We start from the raw sequence: 17,853 nt of genomic DNA, 5'->3' as shown, positions 1-17,853 counted from the left end.
CTAAAGTGGTGCTTCAGGTTAAGAACAGTTTCAGGTTAAGAATGGACCTCCGGAACGAATTAAGTACTTAACTCGAGGTACCACTGTATATGCTGCACTGTAAAGGTTAGAAAATTAACCCACTGGCCCTTCTAGTCTCCGCTCAAGATGAATAGGAAAACATTTGAGTGTTCACTAAACCTGAGGAGGTATAAACCGTAGATGCTTGAGGGCGTTGTATTTTCCCAACAGCTTCCTTGAAGCGAGATACCTGACAGGGAGAGGAGAGGAGTTAGAAATAGGCATATAGCGCTTGCAAGTACAGACCATTCTCCTTCCTGTGATAATTAGCATTGGGACCGGAATTCTGCCTTGTTTCCAAGATTGCCACTTAACAGCCCTAACAATTAAATCAAATTGTGATTTGTCGTGCCGGATAAAGGTAAAGGTACCCCTGTCCGTACGGGCCAGTCGTGTCTGACTCTAGGGTTGCGCGCTCATCTCGCTTAAGAGGCCGGGAGCCAGCGCTGTCCGAAGACACTTCCGGGTCACGTGGCCAGCGTGACAAAGCTGCTCTGGCAAGCCTGCACCAGCGCCGCACACGGAAACGCCGTTTACCTTCCCGCTATAAAGCGGTACCTATTTATCTACTTGCACTTAAGGGTGCTTTCGAACTGCTAGGTGGGCAGGAGCTGGGACCGAACAACGGGAGCTCACCCCGCCGCAGGGATTCGAACCGCCGACCTTACGATCAGCAAGTCCTAGGCACTGAGGTTTTACCCACAGCACCACCCGCGTCCTGGATAGGAAGCTATAAAAATGCAATGAGAAAGGGAAGTAGCACTTTGGAGGAGACTCTTAATTAGGGTGGCCGACTGCAGAAGATGACTGGGCTCCTGTACTTTTAACAGGGGATTTCTGGAGGCCTACATGTGGCAGGGCTGTTCTATTATTTCTCATCCTCTCAGGTACTGTACCTATTCGCCCACAAGGAGAAAAGCTGGTGAGCAGGATCTCCGAGTCAACAATAGCAGGAGAAAGTGCTGAACAACCCTTCCTTCCTTTTCTCTAACTACCAACCTTCTTCCCCAACCTTATACTATCTATAACATTAGTGTCTCGCATCGAATATTACTGATCTGTAGAAAAGATTCTATGAAAGGGAAACAGAGACACTGCATGTTCTTTTGTAACTCAAGAAAACCTTTAATACTTTAAAAAAAAAAAAGACCTCCACTTCCCATTTCAGCGGCCTGCAATTTGCTTTTGGGTTTCGTAATAAATAATAATTCTTCCCCTTTCTACAAAAATCAAAAATAAACTGCCTTTCCCATGAGGTTTTGCCCCTAGTCAGCTGCACATTATTTGTCTTTCTTTGAAAAGGAAATTACCTTTGTTTGGCCTGGTTTTACTTTTGGTCCCTTTTTTAAGATCAGTTGATCTAAATAATCTGCCTTTTCATGCCATGTTTTTAGATTCCGATATTCAGTTTTCAGTTTCTCCAGTCTAAAGAGCAAGGGGGGGATTAGTTTAATAGTACTGAACTATCCAATATGCATATTTCTTTGTCATCAGATAACAAAAAAAAATGACATTACATGTTTATACAATCCGTGGTGAAGTTAAACTGAAATAGCTGAAACTAAGCCCCCTTTAACTCTACTGCAACTACCAGTTCACTTCACAATCTTGCAATAAGCTATTACCTGGAGGGAAAGTAGACCAATACTACTGAGTTTATTGGAACAGATCTGTTTTAAAGCCAATTTTTTGGTTGTTCTTACTTAACTGTTTATAGATAAGGCGGCTGGTAATTTACAACCACGTCTAAATTCTACTGGATTTCCTAACCACGTCTAAATTCTACTGGATTTAATGGGGTTTGCTCCCGGGGCTAGGCTTGCAGCCTCAGATTAACTGTCCTATAGTATTTTCCAACTATGATAATAGATGAAAACGTTAGAGGATGCTATTCACAAATAAACCTACCATGTATTAAAGAAAGGCTGTGATCAATAATATCAGATCAGAAATCCCAGCCACCGCCAGCCACTTTTCCATGAAATTATCTGGAACCATTTCAATCGAATTTCAAATGCCTTGCCTCGGTACAGAAACTGCACAGGCTGCCCAAAAATGATGACCTAAGTGCAAGCTTATTAATTCTCCTAGGCTTCTTGGCTGCCTTTGACCATGGTTTGCTTACCTTTTCCGCCCTGACCTGGCCACAGTGATCCATGCGACGGTCACCTACAGGCTTGACTACTGTAATTCGCTCTACGCGGGGCTGCCCTTGAAGCTGTCCCAGAAACTCCAGCGGGTGCAGAATGCTGCAGCGAGGCTCCTCACAGGGTCTTTGCCATGGGAGCATATTCACCCAGTGCTTTTCAAGCTGCACTGGCTCCCGGTGGAGTACAGGGTCAGGTTCAAGGTGCTGGTTTTGACCTTTAAAGCCCTTCACGGCCTAGGACCCTCGTACCTACAGGACCGTCTCACCTGGTATGCCCCACGGAGGACCTTAAGGTCCATATATAGCAACACCCTAGAGGCCCCAGGCCCTAAGGAATTTAGATTAGCCTCAACCAGAGCCAGGGCCTTCTCAACACTGGCTCTGGCCTGGTGGAATGCTCTGTCTCATGAGACCAGGGCCCTGCAGGATCTGATTTCTTTCCACAGGGCCTGTAAGACAGAGTTGTTCCACCTGGTCTTTGGCTCAGAATCAGTTTGATTCCCTCCCCCTCTTTCTTTTTCCTTTCTCCTCCTATGAAGAGGCTACATCCTAATGTTTTAATGTCGTATTTTAATCTTTTAAAATTGTATTTTAATCAACTTGTTTTTATTATTGGTTGTTAGCCGCCCTGAGCCTGGTCTTGGCTGGGGAGGGCGGGATATAAATAAAAATTTATTATTATTATTATTAACAGGGTTCAGCTTCTCGGATGGCAGCACCCATACCAAGATCGTTCCACTCTTGCAGGGAGGGCTATTTCCCGAATGTAGTGCTGAGGGACCACTTATTTCACTCATTATAATGCACATGAATCTCTGACTTTTGTCTTCTGGGTTTCTGGGGGTTTTCCTGTTGTTATTCTGTCTCTCACAACTACAATAAACCTACCATTAAAATTATGGACTGGTCATTTCTTTGTCAGAGGGCAAACGGGCAAATTTAGCAGGGGATCAAATACTTTCCCCCCCTCTCACTGTATAGCAAATGTTAGATACATTAATATATACTTTAAAAAAAACCTGTTGCCTACGTCCTTGCCTTTCTCGGGGTGGCTGATGCAAAGCTTCCTGAAGGCTTTTGTAGTGCTCTGAAGGTTTTGGTTTCTCCAGATGAATCTTTGCCACTGAAACATTCAAGTCTGGAGATAAGAATGCAGGGTAATCCAAGCGAAGTGGCTTGATGGCATTGCTGGGGGGAGAGAAAAGAAAGACTAAGGCATTCAAATGTTGCCTATGGAGATAATCACAACGAAAAGATTCCCTCCCTTCACCCTGCTACATGGGCCGCTACTCTGATGGTCACCGTTGTTGCTGAAGTCCCCTATATATTTGCAAGAAAAATAAGTTCCTGACAGTAAGAGCTGTTTGACAGTGGAATTTGCTGCCAAGGAGTGTAATGGAGTCTCCTTCTTTTGGAGGTCTTTAAGCAGAGGCTTGACAACCATATGTCAGGAGTGCTCTGATGGTGTTTCCTGCTTGGCAGGCGGTTGGACTCGATTGCCCTTGTGGTCTCTTCCAACTCTATGATTCTAAGTTTTAATACAATTTTGATTCAGAAGTAAAAAATGTTAGTCCGCGACCAGGAGGAGGAGGTATATCAGGAAGAGTGGTTTAAATTTAATGATTATTTAGTTAAATATGTTAAGTCAAATTAACTGAAAACAGCTTGCAGATACTTAATTGGCTTAGGATTTTATTTATGTTAAGTGATGAATTAATATGTTTAATTTCATAATGTGAAGATTTAAGGATGTTAATGTTTAAGTTAAATTTTATAAGAACTGTGATTTGGAAAACCGTTAAAAGGATATGCAATGAAATTCAACCAAGGGGAAGCGAGGAAGTCACTTAACAATGTTAATAATTTTCGATAAGGCTATGATTTATGTTTGTCTTATGTGTTTGTTTGTTTATAATGTTGTGAAAACCAATAATTTTTTGGGGGGAAAAACAGAAGTAAAAATGTTAAGGAGAAGGGAAGGTTATTTGGGTTTATATATATATCCTTTTTGTTTCAGCAAAGGAGCATATTAGGGTTCATGCTAAGGCAAGCTTTGGAGCAGGCAAGAAGAAATTTTTTGCCTGAGTGCTCTGCAATTTGAAGATCACAGGTGTGTGGCTGAATCTATGCAATTCTCAACAGTATGGGTACAGCATGGCTCATGGAGGGCAGGGAGCAGTTGCTCCTTTGACACTACAGTGGTGCCTCGCAAGACGAAATTAATTCATTCCACAAGTTTTTTCTTCTTGCGAGTTTTTCGTCTTGCGAAGCACGGTTTCCCATAGGAATGCATTGAAAATCAATCAATGCATTCCTATGGAAACCGCCTTCAGACCAGGTCCGGGGACAGTCTGTCCCCCGACCTCTTCTGAAGGCTGAGGGGGGGGGGGACAAGGGCTTTTCTTCCCACCCCCAGCATTTTAAAAAACCCTGGGACAGTGGAGGACTTCTCCGCTGTCCGGGGTGATCTTCAAAAGCCGTCTGGGATAGCGGAGAAACACGCTGTGTTTCTCCACTCTCCCGGGAAGGCAGGCAGGGGGGAGCAAAGACTTTTGCCCCCCGCTGGCCTTCAGAAGAGGTCCAGGACCTCTTCTGAAGGCCGGCGGGGGGCAAAAGTCTTTGCTCCCCCCGGCTGCCTTCAAAAGCCGTCCGGGATAGCGGGAAGCACTTCCCTGCTATCCCGGACTGCTTTTAAAATGCTGGCGGTGGGGAGCAAAGCCTTTCGGCCCCCGCCGGCCTTCCTGGACCTCTTCTGAAGACCGGAGGGGGAGAAAGGCTTTGCTCCCCACCGCCAGCATTTAAAAGAGGTCCCCAGAGATTTCCCTATGGGCTTTCTTCTTGCGAAGCAAGCCCATAGGGAAATTCGTCTTGCGAAGCAACTCGCAAACGGAAAACCCTTTCGTCTTGCGGGTTTTCCGTCTTGCGAGGCATTCGTCTTGCGGGGCACCACTGTACCAGATTTGTGGAGGTCTGATGTCTCATGACTGCAGGTTAAAGTTAGACAGGAATTTCATTTCTTTGCTGACAAACATAACTTCATCCATTAAGCGCTGCTGCCAAATGCTGAAACAGGAAGCCAGGTAAAGACTTTTCAAAAAAGGTTTCTTTCACTGGACGCAAGTGGGGAGTCTTGTGTGAAATATAAAACCTTGGGATGTGGCTATTCCCTCAGCCACCAATTGGAACCATATAAACCAGAACTTATACACAGCCCACCTGTTTATTGAGTATTCATCCTGATTTGTTAGCACAAAGTCTGTGAGGAGCCTAGACAACAACAGCTTTTTACTGAGCAGTCATTTTGATTTGTCTGCAGTGAGGTTATATGGCATCGCATCTAGCAAATGTTATCCTCACTTTCCACTGCATTTATCTGTATCACAAAGTCAGATTTTGGGGAGAAGGTTTGTTTTGAACAAGAACAAACTCTGCTTTAATCGCACAACCTTATCCACACTTACCTTTCCAGGCACAGTCTCCACTGCAAAGTTCCATGTCCAAGTGCCCCGCCCCCATCTTTCGCTGTGAAAACCCCCTCTTTAAAGCTGAATCGGAGCAAACAACAATCCATGGAAAACCTGAATCACTGTTTGCTCCAATTCAGTTTAAAGAGCAGGGAGAAGCTCTTGTGGGGAAAGCTCTGGGGCAAAAACAAAAACACAGCGCTTGGACACAGAGTTATAAAGTGTGGGCCTGTCCCTGGAAAGAGCAGGGCAAAAGGTAAAGGTGTACAAGCCCTTTGCTGATACACCACTCAAAAATAGCAACAGCCTGGAAGCGCCCATGGAAGAGTCTCTGAAGCTTGGCTGCTGCACACTGTGCTGTAACTTATGGGCTTAAATTGTTTTGCGAAGGCAGCGGGGGTGAGCTAAGGGCAGCATTTGGCAATGGGCAGTGGGCTTGCACTTACATGCACTGTCCCCCTTCACTCTTTCACACACAGATACAGACACACAGCAGCCATAGGTAAGAGAGGGGAGGGAGCTGGGAAAAAAGAAAAGTGGGGCACAGGGGAAGCCTCTGTGGGCAAAATACACCAGCAGCCTTGCCCCACCTGTGGAGCAGATTATCCTGGTTTGGTGTAGTAATCTGGTAGTTTTCAGATGTAAGGTAAGTGTTCTAGAGTTAAGATTTTATGATAGACAAAGCTAGAATACATCAGAAATTTTCCGTGGCAACATTCAGGTAAACCCTTGTTTCACACAGACTTTGGGGTTGCCTAGTGCTGCTAGGGTTTCGCCCAAGAACTGCACCCTCCCAAGTTCTCACATATACCTAATGAAAGGAGAGTGTGTGAGACAGAATATTTATTGTGCTGTATCTGACCAAGTCATTCTCAAAGTAGATCCACTGATTTCAATGTATGACTTAGCTGGATACATCCCATAATTTGAAATGGGAACTCATTTCCACCGTAAGATGTAAACAGACCCTCATATCTGCATACATCTAAAACCCTATGGGTGATATCCAGCTAAGTAATGTTCAAAGTAGGCACAATGAAATCAGTGGTCTTAAATCAATGGGTCTACTCTGAGTACGGCTAACATTAGATATCACCATGTGGGTCCGATTCTAAAACATATGACTGACTGTATGCATAGCATTATAAAACAGAGTCCATTACATATTGAAACAAATCTAGTTAGATGTCAAGAATTGTTGCCTTATTTTGTCTCTTCTGTCTTCAGGAGGGGGAACGCGCAGAAACATGGAATATGCCACAGCCTTTGCAGGATCCGCACCTGGCAGTTTTAGCTGCAAAACAAAGCCATTTATGGCAATCAATAAGGATGAATGCTGAGATAGCTAATAAAACATAGCATAAAGTGGTACTTAAGATTATGTTCCATGACCTCTAATAGTCTCTCTACCCCCTGATTATGCATGGGAGACAGGCAAAGTTTCTATAGCTACTCATTGTCCGAAGTATTCTTGCAATTCTGTTCCTACTCACAGGGAGCTGTTATGGAATTGTAGACCCTTTTCATGGGTTATTATCTGGCTATCTCTATGGGAGACAGAAATAATGGCAAGCGGGGAAGAGTAGACGTAGACTTCAACAGAGGCTTGAAAGGAGCTGAAAGTTCTGTCTCAAAAAGCAAGAGTGGCGTCCAGATAGGGGCTTAAATGGGAAACATGTCACTGAGATATTGCAACAGGGTAAATGGCAAACTGGGTGGATTAAACTAAAAACCTTATCGTATTTCCTCCAGAAAGGGTCAACCCAGATTAAATGGACTGTCATTTTGATGTCAATGGCGTCGTATAGATGCTGCAAAAGACATGCATGCATGAGGACCACTGACTTCTCAATAAATATACATCGGCTGTACCCCAAATGCCATCATTCATCCATCCAGTCTGGGCATGATTAGCTCATTAGAGAAAGAAATCACACACCCCTTTAAGTGTCTGTGTACACTATTCATTTTGCTTTTCCAGTTTGTGACTAGTTGGGAATGAATTAGTCCCACCTTGATAGGACCTTTTATTGTTGAAAAACAGGTCTCATTTTCATCTCTGTTCTGCACAGTAAAATTATACTGCACTGCTAAGTCTCCTTGCCTCATTTTGTAATACACAATCAGAAGTTTGTTTAAAATAAGCAAACAAACAACTTGGGCAGTGTGGCGTTTGCCTCCTAGGTGGGTCATAAGAAAAGGGTTAAAATGAGTGTGATGTGATTGGCCAGTGGAAACTGATAGGAAGAGTTAGGGATAGAGGGGGAGTTGTGTGAAAGTCAGTTGAGAGTTGGGAGTTGAAGAAGGAAGAGGGAGGTTAAGTCTGTGGGTTGGTCCAGTCGTGTGGTGAAAGGGTGAGACGAATTGTTAGATGGAGTCAGAAAGATAGTTGGAATAATCAGTTTGAAGTTGTTAGGAACGCATAGGACAGTTAAGGAACTAAGATTAAGAAACTGCCAAGGAAAATTAACTGAAACCATAAGCTTGTTCATGCCTATAAATAGACTTGATTATTTGTTAATGTTAACAACTGTCTGGACTATGTGATTACCCGTGAGGAGAAACGGGTTGGTGGCAGCGAAGAAAGCAATCACAGTGGTGGCACAGGGTCAATAGACCGTCAAACGTCCGGGGGCCCTGTGTGATCGCCACAGGCAGTTTAGGTTAGAAAACATTTTTAAGAGGCAGAATGTTGGATAGCATAGACCTGATGGTGCTTCCTGAATTCACTCATTAATATGAGACTGAGGAGGAATCTTCCCTACTGAACCATCTGGAACTGTTTAAGGAATGGCAATCTTTAGCATGGCAAATCTTGTTTGCTCACTCTCTGCCTATAAAACACTACAAATAATATTCTGTGAGTTGACCTGTGGGCTGGAAAGTAATTTACAGTACATGGGAGGGGTGCTAGGCTTCATGATATTCTGGTCCCTTTCAGCCTTGTGATTCAAATTAAAATCAGCAAAGAGAGACAAGACCTGATGTGAATATCCATATCCAAGACATCCATAGCAGAACATATATTCCACTTCTGCTGTGCAGAACACCTGTGGGTATAAAAATCCCTTCTTAGCATAACAATTCTCATTGCAAATTCAATTTAAAGTTATTTTATGGCAAACGATCACAGGTATAAGAAGAACAGAATTATTGAGTTTTTTAAAAAATCCATGGTAAGTCCTTCCCTGAAACAGCAATTAAACAAAAAGGAAAACTTTGCAGAAATAGTAATAACAAGCTCAGTTCCGCATCCTTATAGCCAGGACCCAAATAAAGAAGCTGCATTAATGTTGGTTTGGAAACTTTTGCATAAGCACCCAAGGAAGGTAAGGTGGAATAAACAACAAGGGGATCATCTTATCCTGGACTTGGTCCCCACCAACAGGGAGGAACTGATCAGTGAAGTGGAAGTGCTGGGAACTTTGGGATGAAATGATCATATCTTCTTGGATTTCATTATACACAGACAAGGGAAGGCTGAGAGTAGTTGGATATGCACTCTGAACTTTACAAAGGCTGATTTCAAAAAGCTTAAGGAACTACTGGGTGAGATCTCAGAGTCAGAAATACTCAAAGAGAAGGGAGTCCAAGATCGATGGGAGTTTCTGAAAGGTGAAATACTGCGCACAGCCCACAGAAAGCTAACCTCCAAAATGTAAGTGTTCAACAACATGGTTTAAAAATATTGAACAACAGATTGTGACATTACTCCTTTTAAAATACATACGCAGTAAAAAACAAGGCTGTGACTATAATAGTATTCTTCATTTTCTTGCTGTCTCCGGGAGTTCCTGTGCTGCTGTTTACAATTATGCACACACCAATAAAAGCAAGATAAGCACAAGAATTCATTACCAATAACCTCCTCTGCTTATAAACACAAAGCTTCTAATCAAGTCGGTTTCATGTTTACAGAGAAAAAAGGGCTACAGAAGAGTTTGTTCCCTTGGGTCTGAAATTTACTAGGTCACAAGAACATAGGAAGATGACTGATACTGAGTCAGACCATTGATCCATCTAGCTCAGTATTGTCTATTACACTGACTGGCAGCAAGTAATCCAGAGTGGTTTGAAACACAACCAGCAGAAACCTTGCGGCTTCGCTTTCAATTATCCAGATTTATAGACAGCAGCTCTAATCAATAGTCTCTCTCTTTCCCTCTCACATATCCTCAGTACAATGATTTGAAGCTTTCCCTCAATTACAAAGCTGCAGTTCAAATTAGACGAGGCACTTAAGATAGGTTGTGTGGTTTTTTTTACAACCATCGTGCAATATGCAATTAACAAAAATGTCTTACCATATTTCTGATTCTAAAAGCACATGTTTCAATGAAGGACTGTTTCTGAATGGGAGAGAAGAATACAAACAATTTGAGAGCTTCTCTACTGTTCACTACATAAAGACCATGAAACAAATCTTTCCATATTTTTTTTTAAATTTGCATTTTATTTATTTGTTAACATACTTATACTACATTGGTAAACGTTGTCATATTACATTACAGGACTTACTATAATTTCCAACATGTATACAAAAATTATATACAAATTTTATATACCTAGAAAGAAAATGAAACAAAAAAAAGAACCAAGAGAAAAAACAAAAGATTCCCCCCCCCCAAATCATATACATACCAACACACTAGCCTTCCTGTCTATCCCGTTGTATATTCCTTTTTTACAAATGAATGTACTCTTATTATTGTATATTTCTTTACATTTTATCTAATACATTCCTATATCATTATGTGCTCTTAGTCTTTTTTCTCAACTCAGTCTCACTCCAACGTCAATCAAATGCTAGCATAGACAGCAAACATTTACTGTATTTTTGAACATATGTTTTATATCTATCCCACTTTTCCATAATTTTTTGATTTGAATTGCCTCTCAGGGTATTTGTTAATTGTGCCATTTCAGCAAATTCTTGTAACTTGTAATGCCAGTCCGTGATTGTCGTGGCTTCTTGTTCCTTCCACCCCTTTGCCACCAAAGTCCGAGCTGCGGCTGTTGCATATAAGAATACCTCCCTAAAGGCCTTCGGGAAACAAATCTTTCCAAATGAAAGGCCACAGGTTTAGAAAAGAGTGCAATTGCCAGGTGTAATTCTAGATATTCTGATTATGAATCCATATTTGTAACTCAGATACACATAATGGTTGAACAGTGTTCTCGAAGCTACCAACATGTGTTTGACCAAACTGTGGGAGGCAGTGGAAGACAGGAATGCCTGGTGTGCTCTGGTCCAGGGGGTCACAAAGAGTTGGACACGACTAATCGACAAGACACATAAATGGTTGGTTTCCACAAACTGGTGCATATGCACAACCATGAGTGAGCTATCTGTTTGTTAAGTGTATAAAGAAGAGCCTAGCTGGATCAGACCAAAATTAGCCTTCTGTTTTCAAAAGTGGTCTTCTAGTGTTAAGCCTTCACCTATTACTTGTACCAAGCATGCCTTATTCAGAGGTGTACCACTCCTCAATTTGGAGGCAATATTAAGTCTCCAAAAGTCACACTCTTCTGATGGTTCCATCATTGTAAGCATTTTGGCTTGCCAGACTGAACAATGCCTGCTCTCCTCACCCTGTGCACTGTTCCAGAGGTTCTCCAGACCCACCTATCCAGCCAATCTTCTTTGGGGAGTGCACTGTTGTGCAAGCAGACGTCCTTGCATGGGCTTCTGCTGACAAGAATAATTAGCTGAATTCTGCCTTAAAGACTTGGATGTCCCAGCTAGAATTTTAGAACCTAAACTCTGGCAGCAAATGGGGAATGGAGAAGTGTAGTAATCTTGCACTGTGACCAAGTGACTGAAAGACTTAGCAAGAAGGAACCTTTATGCATTTGAATTTAAGGGAAAGTGTTACATAACTTATCAATTCTGATTATGTAAAACACCTAGCAGAGATTAGTATTTTTACAACAGGAATTAATATTTCATACGTATTTATGGTCCTCTTTTTCGAAGCATAACCTGTATAATCCACATATAAGAGAATCTCTTTTTGTTATACTCACTCGAATGACTTCATAAAGATGCATGTTTGCATTCCCATAGAGCCTTGGAAAGTCTTTTGGACCATCAAAGCCCACCAGCTCTAAAGTAATCCTATTCCTAGGATCACCTTTCTGCTTTGGAACCTGAAAAACAAAACATGGGGTAAACCTATTAACTTGAGTACAATTTACTCCTAAAAGAAGCTACAGGAAATGTAACCTATTTGCAACAGCCTTCGTAGTACAGGTATCACAGGAACCACCTCCAGAATAAAAAGAGGAGTCCACAAATTCTGGCTGACCTAGACAGTCAAGTCGAAAAATTTGCATGCCCATCTTTTCAGTCCTATCCTATTTATGTTGTGAAATAAAACAAACAAGATTATCTACTTAAGCTTCCAAGCTTCCCCTATGGAGTGGCCAAGAGAAGAGCACAGGACCGCTACACCTTTAATAGCTGTGCAGAAGGTACTTCAGAAGGTGGCGTTTCTTATGCAAGGCACACCTCCTGGAACTCCCTTTTCTGCACAACTAATAAAGCATGGGCTGGGCCATCTGTGAGACAGAGTGAAACAGCCACCTCTGGTAGCAGGATCTGCAGGGCAGCAGATCTGGCCTACAAGGAATGCATGACCCGCTGTTGCTGCCACTGCACTCCCCACTTGTCCCCAGAGCAGATCTTCACTCCCCCCTTGTTCCCAATGTAGATCTTTACCCCGCCCATTCCTGTTGTAAACCTCCACTCCCCGCTTCTTCCCTGGTGGGTGGGGAGGCGTCATTTTGTGGTTTGCCTCAGTTGCCAAAATGTCTTGGGCCAGGCATGAATAAAAGCACAAGAATCCTGTCCTCTGCCACTTCCCCACACTTATGACCTCTCTGACATTACAGCAGTTCTATCAATAATAGCTACTAAGATCTTCAGACAGGTAGCTTTAAGAAGATGGAAGTACAAGAAAAGCAGAAACATACCTTCAGAGAAAAATATCTCACGTCTCCGAAAGTAATCGGAATTTGCTTCTTGCTTGGTCGGAAGACTTGGGGATTTGTGCATTTCATGATTTTATCAATGCTAATGCGAATCAGTAAGTAGGTGTCATGTTTAACATCAACTGAAAGAATCTCATGTTAAGGAAGCATAAATCTTTCTGGTGGGCAAGTGACCATAAAAGGAAGATGTGCATTGAGTAATAGTGCTAAAGAAAATTATGAGCAGCAAGTTACAACATCTAGTTAGCAGCTTGTATCTACAAGTCTCATTGACAGCAATGGGAATAAAGGTTAAAGCAGGTAACATATAGAGATCCATGTTCAGATTTCCCAGTGTTTGTATCTGTGGGGGGCTCCAAATTTAACTGCAGCAGTGGTGCTGTGGGAGCGATTTCCTATGCATCATTTCCCTAGTTATATTATTATTATTATTATTATTACTACTATTATAATTATTATAATTATTATTATCATCATCATCCTCATCATCAATACCCCGCCGATCTGGCATACCAGATGGAGCTGGTAGACAGTAGCCCTGGACACAGAATTGACCTGCACCTCCATGGACAGCTGTGAGTCCAAAATGACTCCCAGGCTGCACACCTGGTCCTTCATTCAGGATTACCCCATTCAGGACTAGGGAGTCCTCCATACCCACCTGCCCCGTCCCCCCAAAACAGTACTTCTGTCTTGTCAGGATTCAACCTCAATCTGTTAGCCGCCATCCATTCTTCAACTGCCTACAGATACTCACACAGGACCTTCACTGGTTCCGATTTAAAAGAGAGGTAGAGCTGGGTATCATCTGGATACTGATGAACACCCAGTCCAAACCCCAGGATGATCTCTCCCAGCGGCTGCATGTAGATGTTAAAAAGCTTGGGGGAGAAGAAGGAACCCTGAGACACCCCACAAGTGAGAGCCCAGGGGTCTGAACACTCCAGGAGGAAGGAGCGGAACCACTGTATAACAGTGCCCCCAGCTCCTGTAGACAGTCCAGAAGGATGTCGTGGTCGATGGTATTAAATGCTGCTGAGAGATCCAGCAGAACTAGGATACAGTTTTCACCTTTGTCCCTAGCTCACCAGAGATCATCAAAGATCTAAATAGGCTTACCAGATGCTTCCCACTGCAGGGTTAATAGAACAGAAAAAGGATACATTTGGGGGTGAAATCTTTGCACTGCTTCACACTAACTGCCAACAAGCCATTCTATTAGAATATGAAATGTTATATTATGACTAAATTAACTTTATTAAAACCACAACTTATAAAAAGCACATTGCAGTTACACACAAGCTTTAAGGTATAGGGCAAATTCCTGGAATTATCTACGGGTTTTTTCCTGAAACCAAATGCTTCAGTGTTCTGTGCATTGGGTGTATGTAATAAGATAAGCTCACTGATTTATGTTCCAACATGATGACAAGATAGAAGCATGCTCCTCTGCATATTTACTTGGAAGTATGTACCACTGTGTTCAGCAGGACTTAGTAAGCATAAGATTTCAGCCTTGGGATTTATGGAATTTTCAGGTACGTCAGACCTCATTTAGAACTGCAATTCATATTGAAATTTGGTGCATCTACAAGTTTCTTGATATCTGTACGTACTTCCACCCTTAACAGAGAAAAAGATGGTCCTTCACATTAGGTAGTTTTACTCAACCATCATGTCCTTCTTAATTTGAGATACTAGTCTGTGCCACATCTCAATACTCTTGCCTTCTTTTCAGGCACCCCCCAATTTACATTCTGAGACACCGCATAAAGGTAAAGGTAAAGGTACCCCTGCCCGTACGGGCCAGTCTTGACAGACTCTGGGGTTGTGCGCCCATCTCACTTAAGAGGCCAGGGGCCAGCGCTGTCCGGAGACACTTCCGGGTCACGTGGCCAGCGTGACATCGCTGCTCTGGCGAGCCAGAGCCGCACACGGAAACGCCGTTTACCTTCCCGCCAGTAAGCGGTCCCTATTTATCTACTTGCACCCGGAGGTGCTTTCGAACTGCTAGGTTGGCAGGCGCTGGGACCGAGCAGCGGGAGCGCACCCCACCGCAGGGATTCGAACTGCCGACCTTTCGATCGGCAAGTCCTAGGCGCTGAGGCTTTAACCCACAGCGCCACCTGCGTCGAGACACCGCATACATCAGTGAAATCACGTACCATATATTTGAAACACCACAGGAAAAAACCCACAAACACCCTGTTCTGCCCCTTTTTGTGAAGTTTTTCGGTCACAAATATATGCCTGTGTGCACAGTCGCACACATACCGAACATATGTAAATGGGGGAGTTGCATACACACACACACACACACATTTTTTTTCATAAGAACAAATGCAGCCACGAAATGGAGGTGATTTTTCATGAGCACCAATGGAAGCTTTTTTCTAATGTCAGTTGTAGCATGAGGTGGTGGTGTACATCAGTTTTACTTTTTAAAACAACACCAAATGTGGCTAAGTTCTTTTTAGGTTCCAAGAAGCAGAAGAAAAATGTAATTGCTTGTGTTACCCATGTTGCTTACTTGTTCATACAATTTCCAGCCCAAGACTTGAAGCTCTATGCTAGGTTAACACTATGAGAATCACAATGAAGCACTACAAAGTTACACCAGTGCCTTTATAACTGCATCACAGGCATATACTGTATGCTAACCCAATGTATCTGAGACCAGGCTATTAGTATTTGTAAGAAGGTATTAACAGTCTAATGAAAGGAGAAAGTAAGGCAACTTCTCAAAGAAAATCTCATTCCCTAGCTTAGTCATCAAAACTTATTTGCAGTCTCATAGTAACTAACAGGTAAAGTATCTCCTGTAAAAAGGAAAATTCTATGGAAAAATAATAATGTGAACATACTTAATCTACGTACCACATCACCACAAGGAATTAAATTATGTACATCAAGGTGCTGATTAACCGTTGATTCTTCAGATGCCTTCTGATTTCTCATTAACATCTATATAAAAATGGAAAATTAGGTTCTGCAATTAACTAGAAATAGTAGATATTGCAACCTGAAGCAACTTAGCTTTGCACATAATTTGAACATTTGATCTACATGGCATGTACCGGTAATTCATTTTGCCACATACTAAATTGAACGCCTGCAGTATGGCCAAAGACACTGAATCCTAAAATTTGAGTCACGTTAATCTAGCAGGTGGGCCGGCAGGACATCCAGAAGGGGTATGTGGATGAACTGACATAAAAGAACTAAAATGGGTTGGGAGTGGAATCTTTCCATTGCTCAACTAACTTCTCACACCTTTTGACTTAGAATGTATGCAATAGGGGCTTTGAGAGTAGTTCTTAAAGCAAAGTAAATATTAGGGCTCACAATCTGGACCTCATAGTTCTGGGGCTACACACTCAAGATCACAGGTCTATAGGCAAGGCCTCCATCTTCTGAACAGAGTGTAAATTCCAATGTACAAATATAGATTTAATTGGGAAGAGGAGTGACATTTATCCCAACATGGTTGTTATTCTAGTACTAGCTAGGAAGCTGAAATTAGGCACAAACAGCACCCAAATCAGGGGCTGGGCTCCATCAAAGGAAAAAAATTGAAGGGAGGACATTTGCTTGGGGGATTTGATGATAATCAAGGTACTTCCAAGCCACCCAAAAATCTGGGATTTGGCATGTACCATGGCACACTGTTTAGAAGAAATGTCTAAAAAGTGGGCACTTTTGCACCAGACAGACAAAATGAATTTACGTCATAATAGAAGCCAGCATTCTAGCACAGGCATAGCCAAGATGCAGAAAGGGTGGAATGCTGGACTATGGAAGTTCTGCTTCTCAAGAGCCCGATCCACACCTTCAAAATTATGTTGCTTGGATTTGAGAAGGGAGCAGGTACCTGCACACTGGCCCACCCCGTAACCTCAGCACATGGGTGCGAATCGACCTCTACACACAGACGGGTGTAGGCTCTTCCATGCGCCAGTTGCACATACAAAGCCTACATACGTAAAGAGCCCCTTTCTTATAGCATCACCCGAGCTTGTGGAGTCGAGGGGTGCCAAGTTTCTCTCCCTTGCACCCCCTTCCCCAAAACCAGCGAATGCAAGTATTGGAAGACGTGAGCGCTCTGGTCTATGGTCTCTATGCCTGCGATTTGATGTAGAGAAAGGGGCTCTTTTCTGTAGGAACGGCGAGCATGCGTCCATTTTCTTTTTGAGAGTGGTACATTTCGAAATAAAGTTGCATCTGCATTTCGGGAAGCCCGGAGAAGACCGTAAGGCAGAAACGTTGAGACTCGCATCAGCAGAGCCATGAAAGGATGGGCAGGATGCTGGCCAGGGGCCAAACCCAGCATCCTCAAAAGCAGGTATGAAGCCATGTTTCTCTTCCCTTTGAAAACGCGGAGGCGAGGCGCCCACCTCACAAGGCAGGACCAGCAAGTGCAAATCTTTATCCCCCCACTCCCAGGATTTCTGAAGCACATCTCCCCTCAGGCCTCCTTCCCAGGTAGGAGGGCGGGCGCCATTTTGGGCTCTGCCTCAGGTGGCAAAATGTCTCTGAGGAGGAGGAAGAGGGCGACGAGGGAAATCTGCCCCCATCCTCTCTGGCCTGAAATGGCGCCCTGACTTCTTTGAGGACACTGCGCTCTGCACACGCTCAGGGGCACTTCTTCCCTGAGTAGTAGTACCATGAGGAGGGAGCGGGCCCTTTCGCCCTTGAACTTTTCGGCCGAGGGGGCTCCTTCGGCGCCGACGCTATCGCTCTGGCCGGGGCCGAGGCCTCGCAGGCGGAGGAGCGTCGACAAGGAGGAGCGGGGCGCGACGCCGGCGGAGGGCGAGGCTTCGGCGCCGCCGGTGGAGGTGACGCTCGCGCGGGGGGCGGAGCTGGGCGGCGGCGGCGGGGTGTCGTCGGCTGCCTTGCGGCCGAAGAGGCTCCGCATGGCGGCGGCTACGATGGCCGGTGGCGGCCTTGGTTCTTTCTCATCTCCCTCCGGTTGGGGAGGACGCGCCCGCCGGCAGCCCCGGCTTTGCTGCCGCCTTCTCCGTCGCCTTCTCCGTCGCCGCTTTCCCCCCCTCAGGCGGCGTCACAATTTGGCTGCTCGGCGGCGGCCGCCTCACATAAAGGGGGCGCAGGAGACCCCACACCACCACCAGTAACGCCTCATAAAAAATGGGAAATTAATGGCACAGTAACAGGTTAGGATTAGCTTCT

The 17,853-nt window shown here is 43.9% G+C and overlaps 1 protein-coding gene and 1 long non-coding RNA gene across 2 annotated transcripts in view; both read right to left on the bottom strand.

Moving 5' to 3' along the window:
• The window catches only part of C2CD6 (C2 calcium dependent domain containing 6), a 35,200-nt gene extending 17,652 nt beyond the window's left edge, over positions 1 to 17,548 (bottom strand). Inside the window, exons 1-11 of the mRNA XM_081899576.1 lie at positions 17,330 to 17,548; positions 15,544 to 15,630; positions 13,830 to 13,881; positions 12,649 to 12,788; positions 11,701 to 11,823; positions 9,978 to 10,022; positions 8,655 to 8,723; positions 6,876 to 6,967; positions 3,248 to 3,397; positions 1,371 to 1,485; positions 181 to 250 (exon numbers count right to left, since the gene is read on the bottom strand). Coding sequence (XP_081755702.1) covers positions 181 to 250; positions 1,371 to 1,485; positions 3,248 to 3,397; positions 6,876 to 6,967; positions 8,655 to 8,723; positions 9,978 to 10,022; positions 11,701 to 11,823; positions 12,649 to 12,788; positions 13,830 to 13,881; positions 15,544 to 15,630; positions 17,330 to 17,332 — 946 coding nt within the window. The 5' untranslated portion in view covers positions 17,333 to 17,548. The remainder of the gene's footprint in view (positions 1 to 180; positions 251 to 1,370; positions 1,486 to 3,247; positions 3,398 to 6,875; positions 6,968 to 8,654; positions 8,724 to 9,977; positions 10,023 to 11,700; positions 11,824 to 12,648; positions 12,789 to 13,829; positions 13,882 to 15,543; positions 15,631 to 17,329) is intronic.
• Positions 3,911 to 4,930, bottom strand: LOC309363861. The gene is made up of 2 exons (XR_014165613.1): positions 4,797 to 4,930; positions 3,911 to 4,572 (listed from the first exon to the last, which is right to left on the bottom strand). It is a non-coding gene; the product is annotated as an uncharacterized lncRNA (long non-coding RNA).
• Positions 17,549 to 17,853: the final 305 nt, after the last annotated feature.

The sequence above is a fragment of the Podarcis melisellensis genome (genome assembly GCF_964234715.1).
Source record: "Podarcis melisellensis genome assembly, chromosome: 1".
Classification (NCBI taxonomy): domain Eukaryota; kingdom Metazoa; phylum Chordata; class Lepidosauria; order Squamata; family Lacertidae; genus Podarcis; species Podarcis melisellensis.
This window is presented reverse-complemented; position numbering and strand designations above follow the sequence as displayed.